At 39.9% G+C, this 18,385-nt stretch overlaps 3 protein-coding genes across 14 annotated transcripts; 2 read left to right on the top strand and 1 right to left on the bottom strand.

Moving 5' to 3' along the window:
* Nucleotides 1-807: 807 nt before the first annotated feature.
* Nucleotides 808-14,121, top strand: LOC123008290 (ankyrin repeat and KH domain-containing protein 1). 12 transcript variants are annotated; one of them, XM_044404066.1, is made up of 20 exons: nucleotides 808-1,123; nucleotides 3,383-3,448; nucleotides 3,806-3,944; nucleotides 4,532-4,830; nucleotides 4,880-6,112; nucleotides 6,163-6,391; nucleotides 6,446-6,527; nucleotides 6,588-6,831; nucleotides 6,888-7,029; nucleotides 7,378-7,634; nucleotides 7,686-8,009; nucleotides 8,061-8,228; nucleotides 8,279-8,528; nucleotides 8,613-8,981; nucleotides 9,065-9,750; nucleotides 9,801-11,194; nucleotides 11,249-11,393; nucleotides 11,448-13,049; nucleotides 13,132-13,305; nucleotides 13,370-14,121. In XM_044404066.1, exons 1-20 carry the CDS (start codon nucleotides 932-934, stop codon nucleotides 13,400-13,402), a joined length of 8,028 nt encoding a protein of 2,675 aa, XP_044260001.1. In that variant the 5' UTR covers nucleotides 808-931; the 3' UTR covers nucleotides 13,403-14,121. The 12 variants fall into 12 exon arrangements, with proteins under 12 accessions (XP_044260001.1, XP_044259999.1, XP_044260002.1 ...); XM_044404064.1 differs by having other exon boundaries at nucleotides 6,446-6,831; XM_044404067.1 differs by having other exon boundaries at nucleotides 6,446-6,831; nucleotides 7,441-7,634.
* A 243-nt stretch (nucleotides 14,122-14,364) lies between these two features.
* On the bottom strand, nucleotides 14,365-16,212 carry LOC123006951 (probable DNA double-strand break repair Rad50 ATPase). Its single transcript, XM_044401906.1, has one exon. It carries the CDS (start codon nucleotides 16,018-16,020, stop codon nucleotides 14,509-14,511), a length of 1,512 nt encoding a protein of 503 aa, XP_044257841.1. The 5' UTR covers nucleotides 16,021-16,212; the 3' UTR covers nucleotides 14,365-14,508.
* A 97-nt stretch (nucleotides 16,213-16,309) lies between these two features.
* LOC123006953 (splicing factor 3A subunit 3) lies at nucleotides 16,310-18,303 on the top strand. The gene is made up of 8 exons (XM_044401907.1): nucleotides 16,310-16,484; nucleotides 16,537-16,743; nucleotides 16,792-16,864; nucleotides 16,920-17,233; nucleotides 17,288-17,424; nucleotides 17,471-17,810; nucleotides 17,863-18,064; nucleotides 18,115-18,303. The coding sequence occupies exons 1-8, from the start codon at nucleotides 16,389-16,391 to the stop codon at nucleotides 18,246-18,248; spliced, it is 1,503 nt and encodes a 500-aa protein (XP_044257842.1). The 5' UTR covers nucleotides 16,310-16,388; the 3' UTR covers nucleotides 18,249-18,303.
* Nucleotides 18,304-18,385: the final 82 nt, after the last annotated feature.

An 18,385-nucleotide genomic window follows, 5' to 3' on the forward strand; every position in this document is an offset into this window, starting at 1 on the left:
GCTAAAAACTTAAAAATCAACCTTTTGATAATGTTGAAACAGAAAATACAGGGTTAGTCACAGGAGAGTTACTTCTGAAATAATTTGGGCAGCAACCCATTATACAATTCACATAGGCGTCTAGCTTCCTCATTTTAAAAAATTATAAAATTGAATCCAAGAATACTTTGCATATTTTTCAATTTGACATTTAAAAAGTAACAGTAAATTTTCGTTAATACAATGTATTATTACACAAATAACGAAAAAGTAGACATGCTCTTAATCCATAGAGAATGTAAGAAAAATGCTCCTGCGGCAGCAGCTCTGTATCTGGAGAGCTATCCAAATCGAATGCATCTGGTCCTGAACATTTCGAAAACGTTAAACCAAGTTACGACAGGATTGGCCCCAATAAAAAACCCCGTCAGAAGACTGCTACTGGACCAGAAAATGAAATTAGTGTCCTTGAAGCAGTAGACAATTACTTGTCATTTTGACGACTTCACTCATTTTCATCCAGCTCACATTGATTACTGAATTAATTTAAATAAAATATTATATCCAGTTACATATGTATTTTTTTTTTGGTTGCAAACTAATTAATTTTCAAAGTAATTCTCATGTATTGAAAATTTAAATTTTTTGCTAGCCTCTGTGGATGAGTAGCGAAATGAACGATGCCGACATTACAGGAATCTGTGTAAGTATTTGGAATAAAAGTGTGTCAGAGGAAATTTTCCTCCTTTTTGCATATTTTCGCACAGATGTCACTTCGAGTTTCGGTCGTAGCCGTCGTGTCTTCGGTTTTCGTCTCGCTATAGCGGCCATAGTAGAAAATGGCGACCGTGAACATTTTGATGTAACGAATGTACTTTTTGAAGTGCGTGTAGTGAATCTAGTAAAATAATCGCAGCAGTTTCGTTGTGTTTCGTTTGAATGAAAGGCAAACATGCAGAATGTCACACAAGAATCGTCGCCAGATAATCCGAAAATAGATAAAGTGAACGTCCAGCACGAAATACCGTCGACTCCCCATTCAACTTCCAACTCGAGTCCCGCAAAGTCCGAGACGGAAACGTATTCAGAACATCGCCGATATATGTCCGATTCGTCGGAAAGCGAAGAGGACAGTGTCTCAGAGGTAGGATTTTGCTTTGTCCCGAATTCGCCTCGAGGCCCAAGTATCAATGAACTTAATGTCGAGAGACATCTTGTGGCAGTCGTGTCTGTGCCGTGCGATACTCGCCCTTCGTCGGGTTCGTGCCCCGAACGCCCTTATGTAAGCCAGGGGGCGACGCAGCCCCCTTGCAAACACTTACAGACACAAGTAGCACGGAACTACCTGCGCAATCACAACATTCCTTATCATTTACATGCTTAATTGACCAGTGTCATAGTTCAGATTCCACTTGTCTCTTCGGATGCTAAATAATACGATTTTATTTCGTTTACAACCGAAAAAATTACACTTTTCGCTGCGATTACTACTCGAGAACCGTTAATTTGGACACATCAATGTTCCCATCTGCAAAAAACGCATCAAAAAATAATCATCGACATTTTTATTATTCCACGCTAGGTTTACCAGAAGAATCTACAAGAACAATGCGGACGTTTTCGTGGGGGAATCCGCGACTTTCTCTCATTGTTAACAATAATTGACAATAATTCTAGGTTATGTTTACCTTTGACAAATGACACTAACTTGACTTGACTGAATTTCTAGAACAAGTCTAGAGCTTAAAACATTTTTTTTAACTCAAAATAATAGTTGTCGTTGTGTCTTACAGGTGCTGAAATTGTGGGTGAATTAACGGCGAGGAAGTCTGACAGTTTTGTCACCTGTCAACAGGTTTGTGACAATACAATTGACAGCTTTGTGGACGAAAAAAAATTGTATAAAACACTGGAACTGTTGACACTCCCCCTTGATGGTAATTTTTTGTCAAAAATTCGACTGACAAAAACTAGTTTTTGCACAAATTTCACGACTGTTGAGAATTCCAATAATTTACCCGTGTTGGGCAACGACTTGTTTCAAAATCCTAATTATTTTCACTTGATGATGTCTTAACCGATATGCAAATATTGGAGTCCTAATTCCGTTTAATCGACCACCGTGGTGCTAATTAATTTCTGGTTTACACAATTGAAACAGCATCTTTGACAATTAGACAATCTCTTCCAATTAGAGCATAAAATTGGAAAAAATCGCGGGCAATTCAAGTGTGACACTTTTCTTTTAAATTATATATTGTTTTCATTCATAAGTACATGATTACGTAAATTTGCAAGAAGTTTCAATAAGTGCAATGCCTGATAAGTCTAGGAAGTGTTTGTAAAAACAATGACACCGAGATAATTCATTCATTCAAATTTGATAAAATGAGATTCAAAAGACAGTCGCGAGAGGTACCGGAAGTGTTCATATGGTTTAATAACTTCATTAAAATTTAAACGGCAACAATTTATCAGTTGGTTATTTTATTAATGTTAAGTTCCAGCGGCTTTAACAAAGGAGGTTTTTGCAGGTTATAATGTGTGTATTTTTAAGTCGTGAGAATATTTGTATTTGGAGTATTTTTAGATGACTTTATGTCGGGAATAAACAAATTCCACAAATCATTATAGTTATTAATTTAGCTAATTTTTTAAAACCGCAAATTAATTCGCTGCAATTTCACCAAAAATGACTTGCACTACGACAATAATAGCTCAGATTTTTATTTAACAATAGTTGGTAGTTCCGGAAAAGTATTAGTGGTTTTATCGCCCGAGAATTCTAATTGAAGCATACTACAGCGCATTTAACATGTGATATCATCATCCTCTCACTTTCTCGTAATTTTATTTTTCCTCTACGTCACCGTATCCTTTAAGGACGTACGTCCGGAAGTGAATGTTAGTCTAATAACATTGTCTGCAGGTTGATATAAATAATAACATTCAATTACATAAAACTGGTTTAATTTAATTTAGACATTTGAACGTTCGGTTGTAATTAATTTAATAAAAAAGAGAAAATTTGAGTATTACTTAATATTTTTAAAATTCATTTCAAGCAATTGTACCCATTTATAATGAATTGAGAATTTCATTAACTTCACTCTGCCCTCGTATTGTTTCGATTTATGTAAATGATGGAAAAACATAAACTACGTTTTGGAAAAACTTTCTCTGTCTTGGAAGCTCGTTCTCACGACCATGAGCTGATTGTTAAGTAATTTTCTGTAGTTTTTTACCTGTCGATAGCAACAATTGCTTCAGATAGAGAATCACGAGTTTACTTGTCGAGATTTTTCAAATCTGTGATAAAAAAAATCCTGTTTTAACCGGACTGAAAAAACAACAATTATTATCATTAAAACCTGAAAGTTGATAATGGAACAATTTTTTTCAGGCTAGCGCATGTTCGTTTGAAGACGAGAAGCTAATTGACAAACTATTGGAGGAAGTAACGGTCGAAGTATGTACAAAAAGCGATATAAGCTTCATTTTTCTAAAAATTGCCCACTAACTCCGATTATCACGAAAATTTTTCCTGTTTTTTGTCTCTACAATTAACTGTTTAACTGTCGATTCTCATCATTACAACAAAATAACACAAAACCTGTCGGTAATTAATGTTACGTTAAGCAGATGCTAAACTTTTCACTGTTAACAAAGCTTGATTTTCCTATTTGTTAATTTAAGAAATAGAAATTGATGCGACTTGTGTCTGTCGGATAAAATGGGCACGGAAACGATAAATTGCGGGGCGGGATTTTTTTTGGAAGAATGAGTGCGAATGAATGCGTTTTGAGAGTAGTATAATATGATTTAGGTGGAGTCATTTATGATTGATCAGGAGTTCGAGGAGGATACTCAAGTCGTCGCCGCTAAATATCTACTAAATCCGGACGAAGATCGAGCCGTTGATCCGGAAACTCAAGCTCGACTTGAGGCTCTCCTTCAAGCTGCAGGTAAAAATCACTATATGAAAAAATATTTATTTGCTTTGATTTTTTTTCTATTGAATTTTTGAATTTGATGGACGCATTTATTTTTGTCTTAGTTTTGTTTGACCGATCGTCAAGTTGATATTATTTTTACAAATAAATCATATAAATAATAATTTAGCAAATTTAATAAACATTAAATACGTTCTGTTGTCGACTTTGTTTGATATTGATATTACAAAAAACGTTATCAATGAAAAACAATAACAAGTGCTTCACGTAATTGTCCCAATCAATAATTAACACAATTCCAGTTACGTAAAAACTTTTGCAAATTAAAAAAACAGTAACGCAATCAATTGTTTTTGTAATGTCTATTCATAAATTTATTTGAAAAAAAATAATGGCATGAAATTAGGCAGTATTTACTCCCGCATACTCGTTTATATTGACCTACATCAGATAATACTTAGATTATGGCGTAGGAGTAATGCTAAAAATCCGTTTTTGGTTCTAAACACACTGTATCAGAAATAAGTAACCGAATGTTACGAGTAAGGCAATTATTTGTTTTTTTTAATATACATATTTCTGTTATGGTGGAATTTCAGGTATCAGCCAATTGGCGGCCAAAGATGGTAAACATCTAGCAGATCCGGAAGTTTTGCGACGTTTAACATCGAGCGTATCGTGTGCATTGGATGAAGCAGCCGCTGCTCTGACTCGAATGCGTTCGGATAACCCTCGTACCCAACCAGAGAAAACCTCCCTGGTGGAAGCTTGTACCGACGGTGATGTCGGAACAGTTAGAAAGCTTCTAACAGAAGGTAGATCCGTACACGAAACGTCTGAAGAAGGAGAGAGTCTCTTATCGCTCGCGTGCAGTGCCGGATATTATGAACTAGCTCAGGTGGGAGCTCCCAAATTTACCCAATTTGTTTTACTTAGTTTTCGTATAGGTTTTACTAGCGATGCATGCAAACGTCGAAGACCGAGGCATCAAAGGAGAATGTACTCCTTTGATGGAAGCGGCATCTGCCGGCCATCTCGACATTGTAAAACTCCTAGTGAAACACGGCGCTGATGTGAACGCCCAATCCACCTCCGGCAACACCCCTCTCATGTATGGCTGTGCCGGTGGTCATACGAAAGTCGTCGAATTCCTTTTGGAGAACGGCGCTAACGTTGAAGATCACAATGAAAATGGGCACACGCCTCTTATGGAGGCCGCGAGTGCCGGTCACGTCGATCTCGCGAAAATTCTCCTAAAGAGAGGCGCCGGAATAAACACTCATTCGAATGAGTTTAAAGAATCGGCGCTTACGTTAGCGTGTTATAAAGGACATTTAGAAATGGTGAGGTTTTTATTAGAAGCAGGAGCCGATCAGGAACACAAGACGGATGAAATGCACACCGCGTTGATGGAAGCATCGATGGATGGACACGTCGAAGTGGCTCGTCTTTTGCTTGACTCGGGGGCTCAGGTTAACATGCCGACGGATAGTTTCGAGTCACCGTTAACGTTAGCGGCGTGTGGAGGTCATGTCGATTTGGCTATGTTGCTCATAGAAAGGGGGGCTAACATCGAGGAGGTCAATGATGAGGGGTACACGCCGTTGATGGAAGCCGCAAGAGAGGGGCATGAGGAAATGGTGCATTTGTTGTTGGGGCAAGGGGCGAATATCAATGCCCAGACGGATGAGACGCAGGAGACGGCTTTGACTTTGGCTTGTTGTGGGGGTTTCACCGAGGTCGCGGATATTCTCTTGAAAGGAGGAGCCGATATCGAGCTAGGGGCGTCTACGCCGTTGATGGAAGCGGCACAAGAGGGTCATTTGGACTTGGTGAAGTTTCTGTTAGAGAACGATGCCAATGTTCTCGCTCAGACACAAACAGGGGATACTGCGTTGACCTACGCTTGCGAGAATGGTCATACCGACGTCGCTGATCTTCTTCTGCAATACGACGCCGATTTGGAGCACGAGTCGGAAGGAGGTCGGACGCCGTTGATGAAGGCGTGTCGTGCCGGTCATTTGTGCACTGTGCAGTTTTTAATATCGAAAGGTGCGAATGTGAGAAGACAAACGACGAATAATGATCACACGCCGTTGTCGTTGGCGTGTGCTGGAGGTCATTTGGCTGTGGTGGAGCTGTTATTGAGTCATAATGCCGATCCGTGTCACAAATTAAAGGTGAGTTTTGGCAAACAAAATCAATTTTTTTTACAAATTTTTATGTTTAGGATAATTCCACTATGTTGATTGAAGCGGCTAAAGGAGGACATACGAACGTAGTGCAATTACTTTTAGATTATCCGCATTCTATGCAACATATGATGATCAATCAACATCAACAAGGGGCTACAACGGCTACCAATTTGTCGATGCTTCCAGGACAAGTTGGTAGCCCTGATTCACCAATCACACCCACCGTGCCCCCACAACCGATCAACTTTTTCCAACCACCTCTAGGTAAAAAAAAAGTGTTTATTTCGTGTTTTTTCCACTTATTTGTTGTTTTGTTAGGCGCCACTTTGCAGGAAGTCCCCGAGGCCGTTCGGATAGTGTCTCAGGACGATTCAAGTCCATCGCTGGACGTATCCAAACAGCAAGTATCCACCACTTCGAGTCGAACCTCCGAAAATCAGCAAAATCAAACCACTTTTAGAAAATCCCTCTTGGCGAAAAGTCGTTCAACCGGTGCCGTCTTCGACGGTACTTTAACTTCGGCCGAAGCCCAACAAGTCCGAACCCAACCGTTACCTTTGACCGATTTTGAAGAGGATTTCCTCAACAAAGAAGATCCAAACAGTACGCTAATCGATTTTATCAAATGTCGTAAGAAACAATACAATGTAGTGTCATCTGACGAGGGCACAACACAAAAACAACAGATTCTTGAGGAGTTGCATGTAAGTTGTGAGGTGAAATAGAAGTGTGAGAAGTTGAACGACGTTCAATTTTTTAGCGTGTTGAACGTGAACTTCACGGGAAGCAATCTTCTCAAAGTCATCTATTTCAATATGCAATTCCTCAAGATCAATGCACTGCTGCTAATAATAATACACTGCCTATGTTAAATATTGACATTGCAATGCAACAGCAGCAAGGTACGTATCATTTTATGCACGAAATTAAAAAATTGTGTATAAATAACCTTTCTGCTTTGTTGTAAGCCTAAAAAAATATTTAACAAACACCTGACAATCGGCAGTGTTTGTGTTGCATGCCAGTTTTTCCTAGTTTGTGTCGTGCCCAATTTTTTTTTGTCAGTAAAGTTGCTTTTTGTTACACAAAGAGAGTTAGGTTTTCGCAGATGGCACTACAATCACCTCACCTTGTGTTAGTACGACTATTATTATTCACGTAGTGGCGCTTGTTGTGCTTTAGTAACCTTAACTCCGCATGGTTTTTGATAAATTTAATTTTAATAATAATCCATGCGGCGTATTTATCAGGGCCTGGCATGACAAGTTCCATATTTTCACCCAATCTACAAGTCCCCAATACTTTCTACACAGGAGGAGCGACGTGTCTACAGTCACCTCTCAAATTAGCCGTAAGCGGAGACACGAATACATTCACTCAAAATCAGAGCCAACCGGCGTTTTATTTTACGCCGTTGACGACCACCGTCGCGTTACCCACTGCCAGTACGACCACTACTCAACCAATTAAATTTCAAAGTGTGACGTCACATGCAGAAGTTAGTCAGGTAATGGTCATAATCAGCACTAGTGTTTTGTTTACTGATTCGTCGATTTAGAATACGGCGATCAGTGATCGACCCAAGGCGAAACCGGTCTCGAAAAAAGAAGGCAAAAATGTCAGAAAACAACAATTACAATACCAATCGAATTTATACGGACAACAAACCTTCAGTCCGATTCAGTTGCAACAGCAACAAGTCAAGTCTGGTGAAAAGACTTTAAATATTTCGGAAAGTCTGAATGTGCAAAGTTTAGATTTGGATTCTTTAGATCAGGAGTCATTAGTTTTGAAAGAGGAAAGTCACGAGAATCTTTTAACAGCTTCGATTTTACAACAGTTTCAAAATACGTCGATTAGAGCAGCTTTTGTCGGATCACCGGTAATTTTTCAATTGTTTTTTTAGTTTGTGTAACATTGGAGATTTTTTTAGCAACCAAAAACGCGTTCAGATCTCTATGATTATGTCCAAGATGGTAAAGTGACTAAATTAGACCTGACCGAAAAAGATTTTTCTACAGTGGATGATGTTGTTCAAACGCTTGAATCTTTCAACACGTCTGATACCAATGACCAAAGTGTAAATCAGCATAATCTTCAGGTATTTATCAACTATTTAATATAATTTGGTTGTTTTATAATTTTTATTAGGTACAACCTTATCCAAGTGCTATCGACGAAACAATGTTGGCCTCTTTCGCCGGCCAACAGGACCTCCAAAACCAGACCGACTTATCCCGTGTGGAATACTTCGCCGTGCCGACCAACGGTACTCAAGTCCCAGTCCACACCCTTTACGAACACTACCTGACCACTGCAGGTATGCCAAACAAAGAACAAAGCGGTGCTATCTACCAAGCCGGATTTCAAGCTGGAATTAATCTAATGCAGCAACAATTAGGTGATTAATTCAACCATCCCCAACCTAACTAACACATTTCACCCGGTTTGGTTTTGTTAATTTTTTGCATTAACCGACTTACAGCATGTCCGAGTGCGAGTACGAGCGAAACAACCGCTACTGTGGTACCAACAACCTCGATACCGGGTACGTCTGCACAGCCGTACATTACACCACAGGTGCCCTGTAGTCATGTGGTCAGTACTGCGCCCCCACAAACAGGACATCATTGTCAAGCTTCGTGCACGCAACACCAACAATTGGTACAAACACACCAACAGCAAAGTCATCAAGTGCAAGCTGCAACACAGACTACACAAGCCAGCGAAAAGAAGAAAACAGTCGATGGGATGAAAGTAAAGAAGGGACGGGTAATCAGACATCAGAATCAGAATGTGCAAGGGAATAATTTCCATCAGAATCAGAATTTTCAAGTTGGGACGAATAATGCAGGTACTGGAGTGTGGAGTGGCCTTCTTATTCAACTTCTTTATTGAACATAAATTTTTATTAATTATTTTTCAACTTTTTTTCAGCTATAAACCAGTACAACGGTTTGGCCCCTCAATGTCAAACCTCCTTGCCATGTCTGGATGTCGACTCCAAAACTGACAGCAACCACGACACCGCTCTAACTCTTGCTTGTGCCGGCGGTCATGAAGACCTCGTTGACCTTCTTATAAATCGTGGCGCTGACATCGAACACCGCGACAAAAAAGGTTTCACTCCGTTGATTCTTGCCGCTACTGCAGGTCATGAGAAAGTAGTCGAAGTCCTTCTCAACCATAATGCCGACATCGAGGCGCAATCCGAGCGAACAAAAGACACACCTCTGAGTCTCGCTTGTTCGGGAGGACGATATGAAGTCGTCGAACTCCTTCTCAATAGAAATGCCAACAAGGAACATAGAAACGTCTCCGATTATACTCCCTTGAGTTTAGCCGCGTCAGGTGGTTATGTCAACATAATAAAATTGCTTTTGAGTCATGGAGCTGAGATTAATTCACGTACGGGGAGTAAATTGGGGATTTCGCCACTCATGTTGGCCGCAATGAATGGACACACTGCTGCTGTTAAGCTATTGCTAGATATGGGAAGTGATATCAATGCTCAAATCGAGACCAATAGAAACACGGCGCTAACTCTGGCGTGTTTTCAAGGGAGGCATGAAGTTGTCAGCTTATTGCTAGATAGAAAAGCTAATGTCGAACACAGAGCTAAGGTAATTGTTTTATTTCAATGTCAATTATTTTTATTTAAATATTTTTTTAGACTGGCCTTACGCCGCTTATGGAAGCTGCGAGCGGAGGTTATGTAGAAGTTGGCCGAGTTCTTCTCGACAAAGGTGCCGATGTGAATGCCACTCCAGTCCCTTCGTCACGTGACACTGCCCTAACCATAGCCGCCGATAAAGGTCATGTTCGTTTCGTAGAACTTCTTCTCTGTAGAGGCGCTCAAATCGAAGTTAAGAACAAAAAAGGTAATTCTCCACTTTGGTTGGCAGCAAATGGTGGTCATTTAGCCGTTGTTGAATTATTGTATAATGTCAATGCTGATATTGACTCGCAAGACAATAGAAAAGTCTCCTGTTTGATGGCGGCGTTCCGAAAAGGACACGTTAAGGTGGTTAAGTGGATGGTACATCACGTGACACAATTTCCGAGCGATCAAGAAATGACCCGTTACATTTCAACCGTCAGTGATAAAGAATTATTAGAGAAATGTCACGAATGTGTGAAAATAATTAAAACCGCGAAACACACACAGGCGGAAAAGGCGAATAAAAATGCGACGATTTTATTAGAGGAGTTAGATATGGAGAAAAATCGTGAAGAGACAAAGAGACTTGCCGCTGCGCGGAGAAGAGAACGAAAGAAGAAGAAGAAACTCGAAAAGAAAGAAGAGAGACGCAAATTACTCGAAGAGAACAAAAAGAACGAGAATTACGACGATAAAGATAAGAAAATCGTTGAAGACGATAAGGGTGAAGAGGAGGATATCGTCCAAGAAAACATCGATCCGGCAATTCGTAACGGCGATTCCGCCGATAAAGAAGAAGGCGATAGTGGAATAGATGCCAACAGCCAAGGCAGTTGCTCAAGTAACGACCTCAAACCGAATGACAAGCGCAAAGACAAAAAGAAAAAGAAAGCTAATTCGAATTCGAAAACAAGCAGTCCTTCGACCAAAGCCGGTTCAAGTAAATCGCAAAACCTAACCGAACCACCTGAAAAACGTAACGAGAAAAATTCAGAAAATAAAAAATCAGCTCAACAATTCAGAAAGGGTCTTGTGTTTGAAGCGACGAAAAGTCCAGCTGAACGTGACGATTTCGAAGCTACTGGGAATGAAAACTATGTTTCTAACAAATCGAAAAAGGCACACAATTATGACGAGAATCAAACCACCAAAAACGGTACATCTACCAGTCCGAAACAGTCGTCAAAACGAGAGGAAGGTTGGAAGGAAGTCGTAAGGAAATCGTCAGTACAGACGGTTTCAATGTCCGAATCCGGAGTTAAGAAAGTTTCAGTACCGTTAAATGCGATTTCGAGAGTTATAGGAAGAGGTGGGAGTAATATTAATGCGATTAGGGGTGCTACGGGGGCTCATATCGAAGTGGAAAAGCAGAGTAAAGGACAAGGAGAGAGGATTATTACGATTAAGTAAGTCGAAGTGATTTGTATTTTTTGTTTATTGATTGATTTTTTGGTTATTAGGGGCGCACCGGATGTTACAAAACAAGCACATACGTTGATTGCGACGTTGATTAAAGATCCCGATGTAGATATTTTGCAAATGCTTCCGAAAACTAACAAAACAGCATCGAGTACGACCACATTGTGGGATAAGACTCAAATCGGGGTAAGTTAATTATGTTTAATATCACGACAAATGAAATTTACTTGGACATTTTAGACGAAAAAAGTCGCTGGTAAAATTTTGACCGTGACTCAACCATCTGCAACAACGACGATTCAATCAAAAACCATCCAAACGGTCGCACCTTCGGTGAGTTCATCGTCGCGTTCGTCTACGACAACCGTAAAACTTCGCGGAGCCGTCCCTGTAATAACGTCACGCGTAACAGCCCCACGTCTGAAAAATGCCGTTGCTCAAATCGCAGCAGCCCGTGCATCAGCCCCTCACACCACCTCATCATCGACGAATTGCCCTACCAAACTAATTACAACAACAGCGACACAAACTTTCGCCGCTAAACTCTCCGAAACAACAGTCAATCAATTGTCAATCTCGATCAAGGGTCGGAATTTGGGGCTTCCGGTGACCACCGCCGGTCCGATTTCCCCTCAATCGATACCTCACAGTTCTACCAACACCGTAACCTCACCCAAACATAATCGGCCAACTCCGACAGCTTCGGCACCGCCGAATATGCAACACTATCAAAGTCCGGGAAAAGGACAAATTTTTGGAAATGCACCTCCAAGTAATGTCACAGTTCCGGTTTCAGAAGCGGCGAGAAGTACAACACCATTGACTCACAACATACAAGATGAGGGTTTGCAAACGCCATCACAATATTCGTTATTTACGTCAGATCAGCCGATGTGGAGGCGCGAACACGAATCTCAGAAGAATAATTATTCGTCAGTTGCGAGTGGTACCAACACACAAAACGTAATCCCAACAAAATTCATCGATCAGGATCCTCCTCAAATAGTGGACGTGTCTAAAGCTCCGGGATATCGTGGAGGAACAGTCTGTTCTCCCGTTTCCTCTAAAACTAGTAGCAACAGTACAACACCTCCAAACATCTCGGCCAGTTCCTCATTTCAAGTGTATCCCGAACCGGCCAAAACTCAACCCCTCCCCCCAATCGGGAGCAACATTCGCCCCCAGCCGACCTCTCAAAACGACAACTTCTACTCCGAATTCTTTAAACCGGGCAACATTCCCCACATGCTCAACGACACTCAACTGTTACAATCCTATCCGAAAAACCTCAATTACCCCCAACCTAATATGCCTCTAGCAAGCGTCTCGCGTCTCAATCCCAAAGCGCCCGACTTTTCGAGCACCGTCTACAATGCCATGCCTAAACAACCCCAAATGTATAACGGATTTATCCCGAATAACAACGCCCTCTATTCGGGAAATAAAGGAGTGGATTCGTACCATAGGTCGCGATGGCCTCTCATGCAGATGCAGCAGCCGTTCACGCAACAACAGAGCGAGTTGATTAGCGGAATGGCGACGGGGATGACATTGCAGACATTGGCGAGGGTTACGGGGAGTGAGGTTTTGGAAAATGGACCCGATTTAGGGATGGTGAATCACTCGCCGAATATGTCGCCGAATTTGCCGGGGATGCAAGGGGAGTATTGTGAGGATAGGAAGCAGCCGCAACCCATTGGGACGGAAAGGAGGAAGTATCCGAATATGGACGGGTGTTGGATGTACGGAAATGAGAAAAGGTGGCCAAATAATGAGTATGGAGTGGGTAGAGCACAACAGGTGTATTCCGAGGAATTGCCGCAGTATGTTGATCAGTTTCCGGTGAGTATTTTAATTTCTTATGGAGTGAAAAAAAAATGAATTTGACATAACCGTACAAATAATTTTCATTGGTATTTTTTAGGCTGCGATGCCTTTGGAGAACCCCCACAATTTCTCGAACGGACCAATGCCCTACCTGTTGCAACAGCAGCCGATAGGGCGGCCTCCAACCGATTTCATACCCGTGGAATTGAAAGATTTGTCTTGGGACGGTAGCCGACCGAATTTGAATGATATACAAGAGAAATCGCAACACGTGAGTGGATTGTTGTTGAGGTTTTGAGTTGGTGTATTAATTGTGTTTGGGGTTATTTTTGTAGGGTTGGGCGGGAATGTCGAAGTGGAACCAGTAATCACTGACTATGACCCAAACTGAACTATAAGCATTTTTGACAAAGTCCATCGTGCGAAATTTAGCTTACATCTTTGTGATCTTTGGGATACAAGTTTTACAGTAGAACCTAGTACTAGTTTTTGTTTATGGTATCTCTCTTGAAGTACACACACATGTGCAAGTGTCTGGTTTAGGAGGCCCATTATACAGGCCACGAGCCCCCTTGCCTGCATTCGGTGTATATAAGGAAAAAAAACCTATTCAGATCATTATTCTAATTGTAGTATGTTGTTTGCATGTCCCATTATTTGGTTTTTAACTGCTTATAGTTTATGAAATAAACTGTTTTACTTGATTATCTTTTGTAGCCGAATTTGGATCATGAATGATACAGCTTCACTAGTGGCTCCAAAAAACAAGCCGATTGTCGAGCTGAAGTTAGAATATATAATTATAACATAACACTATGTATAATGTAGTAGTTGCGCAATGGTGTCGAGGGATTGGCGATAGGGACAAGTGTTAACTTGTGAATAATTTGTTCTCTATTCGAATATTTACTTTCTTTTTCTTACATGTGTAAGCGCAGTGTTTGTATGCCTCACGTCTGGGCCAAAGTCCGGCACAAGCACTCAGTGGGGATCGCTAACTCCCACGAAACTGTAGGGTTATTATTATACGGATCATTATGTAATATTGCTTGTACATGAAGACTTAAATATATCTTTATGCACTGTACACCACCTTTCATTCATCCCAAGTACCCCAAAAATCGCAATAACATGATGATTCATAACAATTCAATGATGACTCATTTACGTGATAGACAAAAATAGATTTATTTCTTGGAAACCTTTTAGGTATTCCTCGTGACTTCTATCTGCCAAAATATTAATTGCGAGCCCTATTGCCAAATTTAGAACCAAGAAAATCTTTTATTTTATAAAAATCTTGGGGTATTTAGATAAGAATAAAATAAACTTAATTAACTCGTTTTTATTGTTGTAAATGAAGAAAAATAAACTAATCAAAATAACACATTTCCTAATTATGATGGCCTTGTTAATCTTAATTCCTTTAAATATTTGTGTAAGAACGATAACAAATACTAGTCAGAGAATATATTTAGGGAAAACCGTCTAAATCTAGGCACCTATGAACATGATTTTCCAGCGATTGATAATTGCTGAACCCAAAGGAGCATTTGGGGCATTGGTACCCCTCAGCCCTCGGCGGCTCATTCCTCGCTCTCAACCTCTCGACCTCATTCTGCAACTGTTTATTTCTCGTTTGCAAATTCTGCAAATCTTCAGCGATCTGATCCTTCTCTTGTTTCATCGCAAGTTTGCTCTTCTTCTCTGCTTCAAAGTCATTCTTATACTGCTCGATTTGTTCCTTCAATGCGAACATTTCGTCGTTTGCACTGGCATTGTCTTGAAGAAGTTTACGCATATCTTCCATTTCTTTAATCTTCTGTTCTCTTTCCTGTTCTAATGCTGTGATCGTCCTTTGGGCAACGCTCAATTGGGCCCGTGAATGGATGTAATCTTCAGATAAACGCGGGTTGTACTTGTCTTGAAGTTCCTTCAGTTGCGATTTTAAGTTCTTAATTTCGTCACTGAGGGTGGATTCGACAAAAGCGGTTCTTTGTTGTTCTTCCTTCAGTTTCAGAATCTCGGTTTCTTTTAATTTGAGGAGTTGTTCGTAGGTTTGAACAAAGGTTGCTGATTGCACGAGTTTCTCCTTTTCTTTTGGTACATTGTCCAATTTTGATTGGAGGTGTGTGGTTGTAATCTTCAGTGATTGAATTTCGTCAATTAAGTCGCTTTCGCGATTTTTCGCAGCGAGGACGTCCAATTTAAAGTCGTCAATTTGTTGCTGCTTGATTTGTAATTCCTCTTCATATTTCGGTACTTTTTCCAATTTTTGCGTCAGTCTTTCAATTTCTTCCTGCTTCAATTCTAATTCTTTCATCATTGCTACTTTTCCTGTGTCAACAAGTTGTAAATTTGGCCCGTTTGTCAAACTTTCCAATTCCTTAATCTTCAGTTTTAAATTCAAAATTTCTTCTTCATGAAGTTTTTTCAGATTGATATAAACTTCGACGTCACTAACCAGTTTCGTATTCTCTTCTTTACACTTATCTATGCACATTTTGGCCTCGTTAAACTTGTCTTTGTAAGACTTCATCACATTGGTGACCTCATCCTTGTAGGCCAAAAACCTAGTATACTGTGTCTTCATGCTGATATTATTTTGTGCAATAATATTCTTCAACTTTTCATTTTCCTTAATTAATTCTTCCACTTGCTTCTGAATCTCTTCGTATGACGAATCCGGCGATATTGCAATATTTGCAACTGAGGGTACAATTGCATCAACAGCTGCTGGTAATTCAGGCAATGGGTCAACGTTGATTTGCGATATTTTCATCTTGATTAAATTTTCCATTTCGTGTACTTTATTTGTCCTAATTGGGGCTAAAATCTCGTCTCTAGGGGGGCTACAAGCCAGACTTTCACTGATGGAATTTGAAGTCTCCAAAACGACGAAAGAATCTTCATCATCGGACCCGATTGATGGAACTGTGGATTCTGCAGTGTTCTTCACAGCAACGAAGGACTCGTCGCGACTCATTTCGATTTTCAAGTTTTAACAGCAACAACACTTCTTTTACGGCGCAAATGAGAAAAATACCTGTCTTCTGACACACGATAAAACTCACTGCTACCAACGCAAAGTCGCAAAAGTAGTAGCTAAACAAGCCCCTTAATTTAATTGTTTCATCATGTCCAAGCTCTTAAAAATCGTTTGGCCACAATTGTTTACACGAAATTGCATTATGGACATATTTGGTGTCACAAAAAATATTAAATTTGATTTTAAAAACCTCTGATTGTTTTTAGTGATTTTCTTGTTTGATAGTTTGATGTTTTTTTGACATTTGGCATTTGATGGCGTCTAGTAAATAAAAAATATTGCACAATTTTCTTGAAAAAGCTGCAATGGAAACGATTTTGGAGCAGCAACGGCGTTATCACGAGGAAAAAGAGCGTCTCATTGACGCAATGGTTAAAGAAATTTTGCATAAAAAAACAACGGTGAGTTGAGCCTCGTGGCGCTTTGCTCCTCTATAAAGTAATGTTATTTTAGTACCGCGAGGCTATAAACTCGGATTACCGCCTTAAATTCCTACTAGATAAGTATATGACGTCTACAGATCGTTTAATTGAATTATATGAGGACAAAGATGGGCAAAGAAAAGCAGAAGTCGCCGCCCTCACTGGTCCTAATGAGTTTCAGGAGTTTTATAATCGTCTCAAGCAGATTAAAGATTTTTACAGGAAGCACCCTAATGAGGTAACGTTTTTTAAGTGATTGTGTGATTGGATAATATATTTTTTTTAGATAAGTATTCCAATGTCTGTTGAATTTGATGAATTGGCCAAAGCGCGTGAAAATCCAACTGAGGAAATGGCAAGTGAGTTTTTGTAATGTTTGTGTGGCCTCAATTATGTTAATTACGTTTTTTTAAGATTTGGTTGAATTTACTGACGAGGAAGGTTATGGAAAATACCTGGATTTGCATGAATGTTATGAAAAATATATCAATTTGAAAGGTATTGAAAAAGTTGATTATATTACATATTTGGGCACTTTTGATCAGCTTTATGATATTCCCAAAGAACGCAAAACTGGGGAATATCGCAAATATTTGCTTTGTTTGATTGAGTATTTAACTTGGTTTGTACAAAGAGTCAAACCTTTGATGGACATTGATGCAGATTTACAAAACGAAGTTGATAATGTTATGGTACAGTGGGAAAATGGGACAGTTCCAGGATGGCCTGTAATTTATAAAAAAAAACTAAAAATATAATTTTACTAATTTATTTAATTGTAGAAAGAGACAGGGTCGGCTTTGGCAAACGTTGGGGCCCATTTGGACTTATCTGCATTTTCAAGTTGGGAGGAATTGGCTTCATTAGGTTTGGACAGGTTGAAGTCGGCCCTAATGGCCCTTGGCTTAAAATGTGGCGGGTAATTATTAGAAACATTCAAAGAAAAAAAATAATTTTTTATTTAGGACGCTGGAAGAGCGTGCCCAGCGTTTATTTTCAACCAAAGGTAAAGGCTCACTAGACCCATCCTTGATGACTAAAAACAAATCAGGAAAAGCGAGTAAAGAGAAGGAGCAACTGAGGCAAAGAGAGTTGGCTTGTCTGGAGGCGCAAGTTTACAGGTTGGCAGAACTGGTGGCCCCCCAACGCGCCGCAACTAAAGAAAATGTCCAGAGGAAACAAGCGCGGACGGATGGTGAAAGGGACGATAGTGAAAATGAGGAGAGTGAGGAGGAAAGTCCTGATGAAGCCGACGATGACGTTCCCTATAACCCCAAAAACTTGCCTTTGGGCTGGGATGGCAAAGTATTGTATTTTTGTAATTTTTAATTGTTTTTTATAATTTTTGCTATTACAGCCTATCCCGTATTGGTTGTACAAACTCCACGGTTTGAATATCAGTTACAATTGTGAAATTTGCGGAAATTACGTTTATAAAGGACCAAAAGCGTTTCAAAGACATTTCGCAGAGTGGCGACATGCGCACGGAATGCGATGTTTGGGGATCCCCAATACCGCGCATTTTGCAAACGTGACGCAAATTGAGGACGCCCTAGCACGTAAGAACTTGAAATGTTTATTTCTCACCTTATTACGTGTTGTTTTCCAGTCTGGGAGAAACTCAAAGTGCAAAAACAGGCAGAGCGTTGGCAACCTGAAACAGAGGAAGAGTATGAAGATTCCCAAGGGAATGTCGTTAACAGAAAAACTTACGAAGATCTCAAACGACAAGGTTTATTGTAATTTGTATTGAAAGTAACAATAAAAGATAAAAACAAAATAAACTTAATTTTAAATATTGACATTTTATTAAGTAGTCGCCATTGAACGCATAAATGTTCGATTGTTGCTTAATTCGAAATCGTTAAAACTATAAAGTC

This window comes from Tribolium madens, unplaced genomic scaffold (assembly GCF_015345945.1).
Source record: "Tribolium madens isolate multiple individuals breed KSU strain unplaced genomic scaffold, Tmad_KSU_1.1 Scaffold_3;HRSCAF=73;Tcas5.2_LG2, whole genome shotgun sequence".
NCBI lineage: Eukaryota > Metazoa > Arthropoda > Insecta > Coleoptera > Tenebrionidae > Tribolium > Tribolium madens.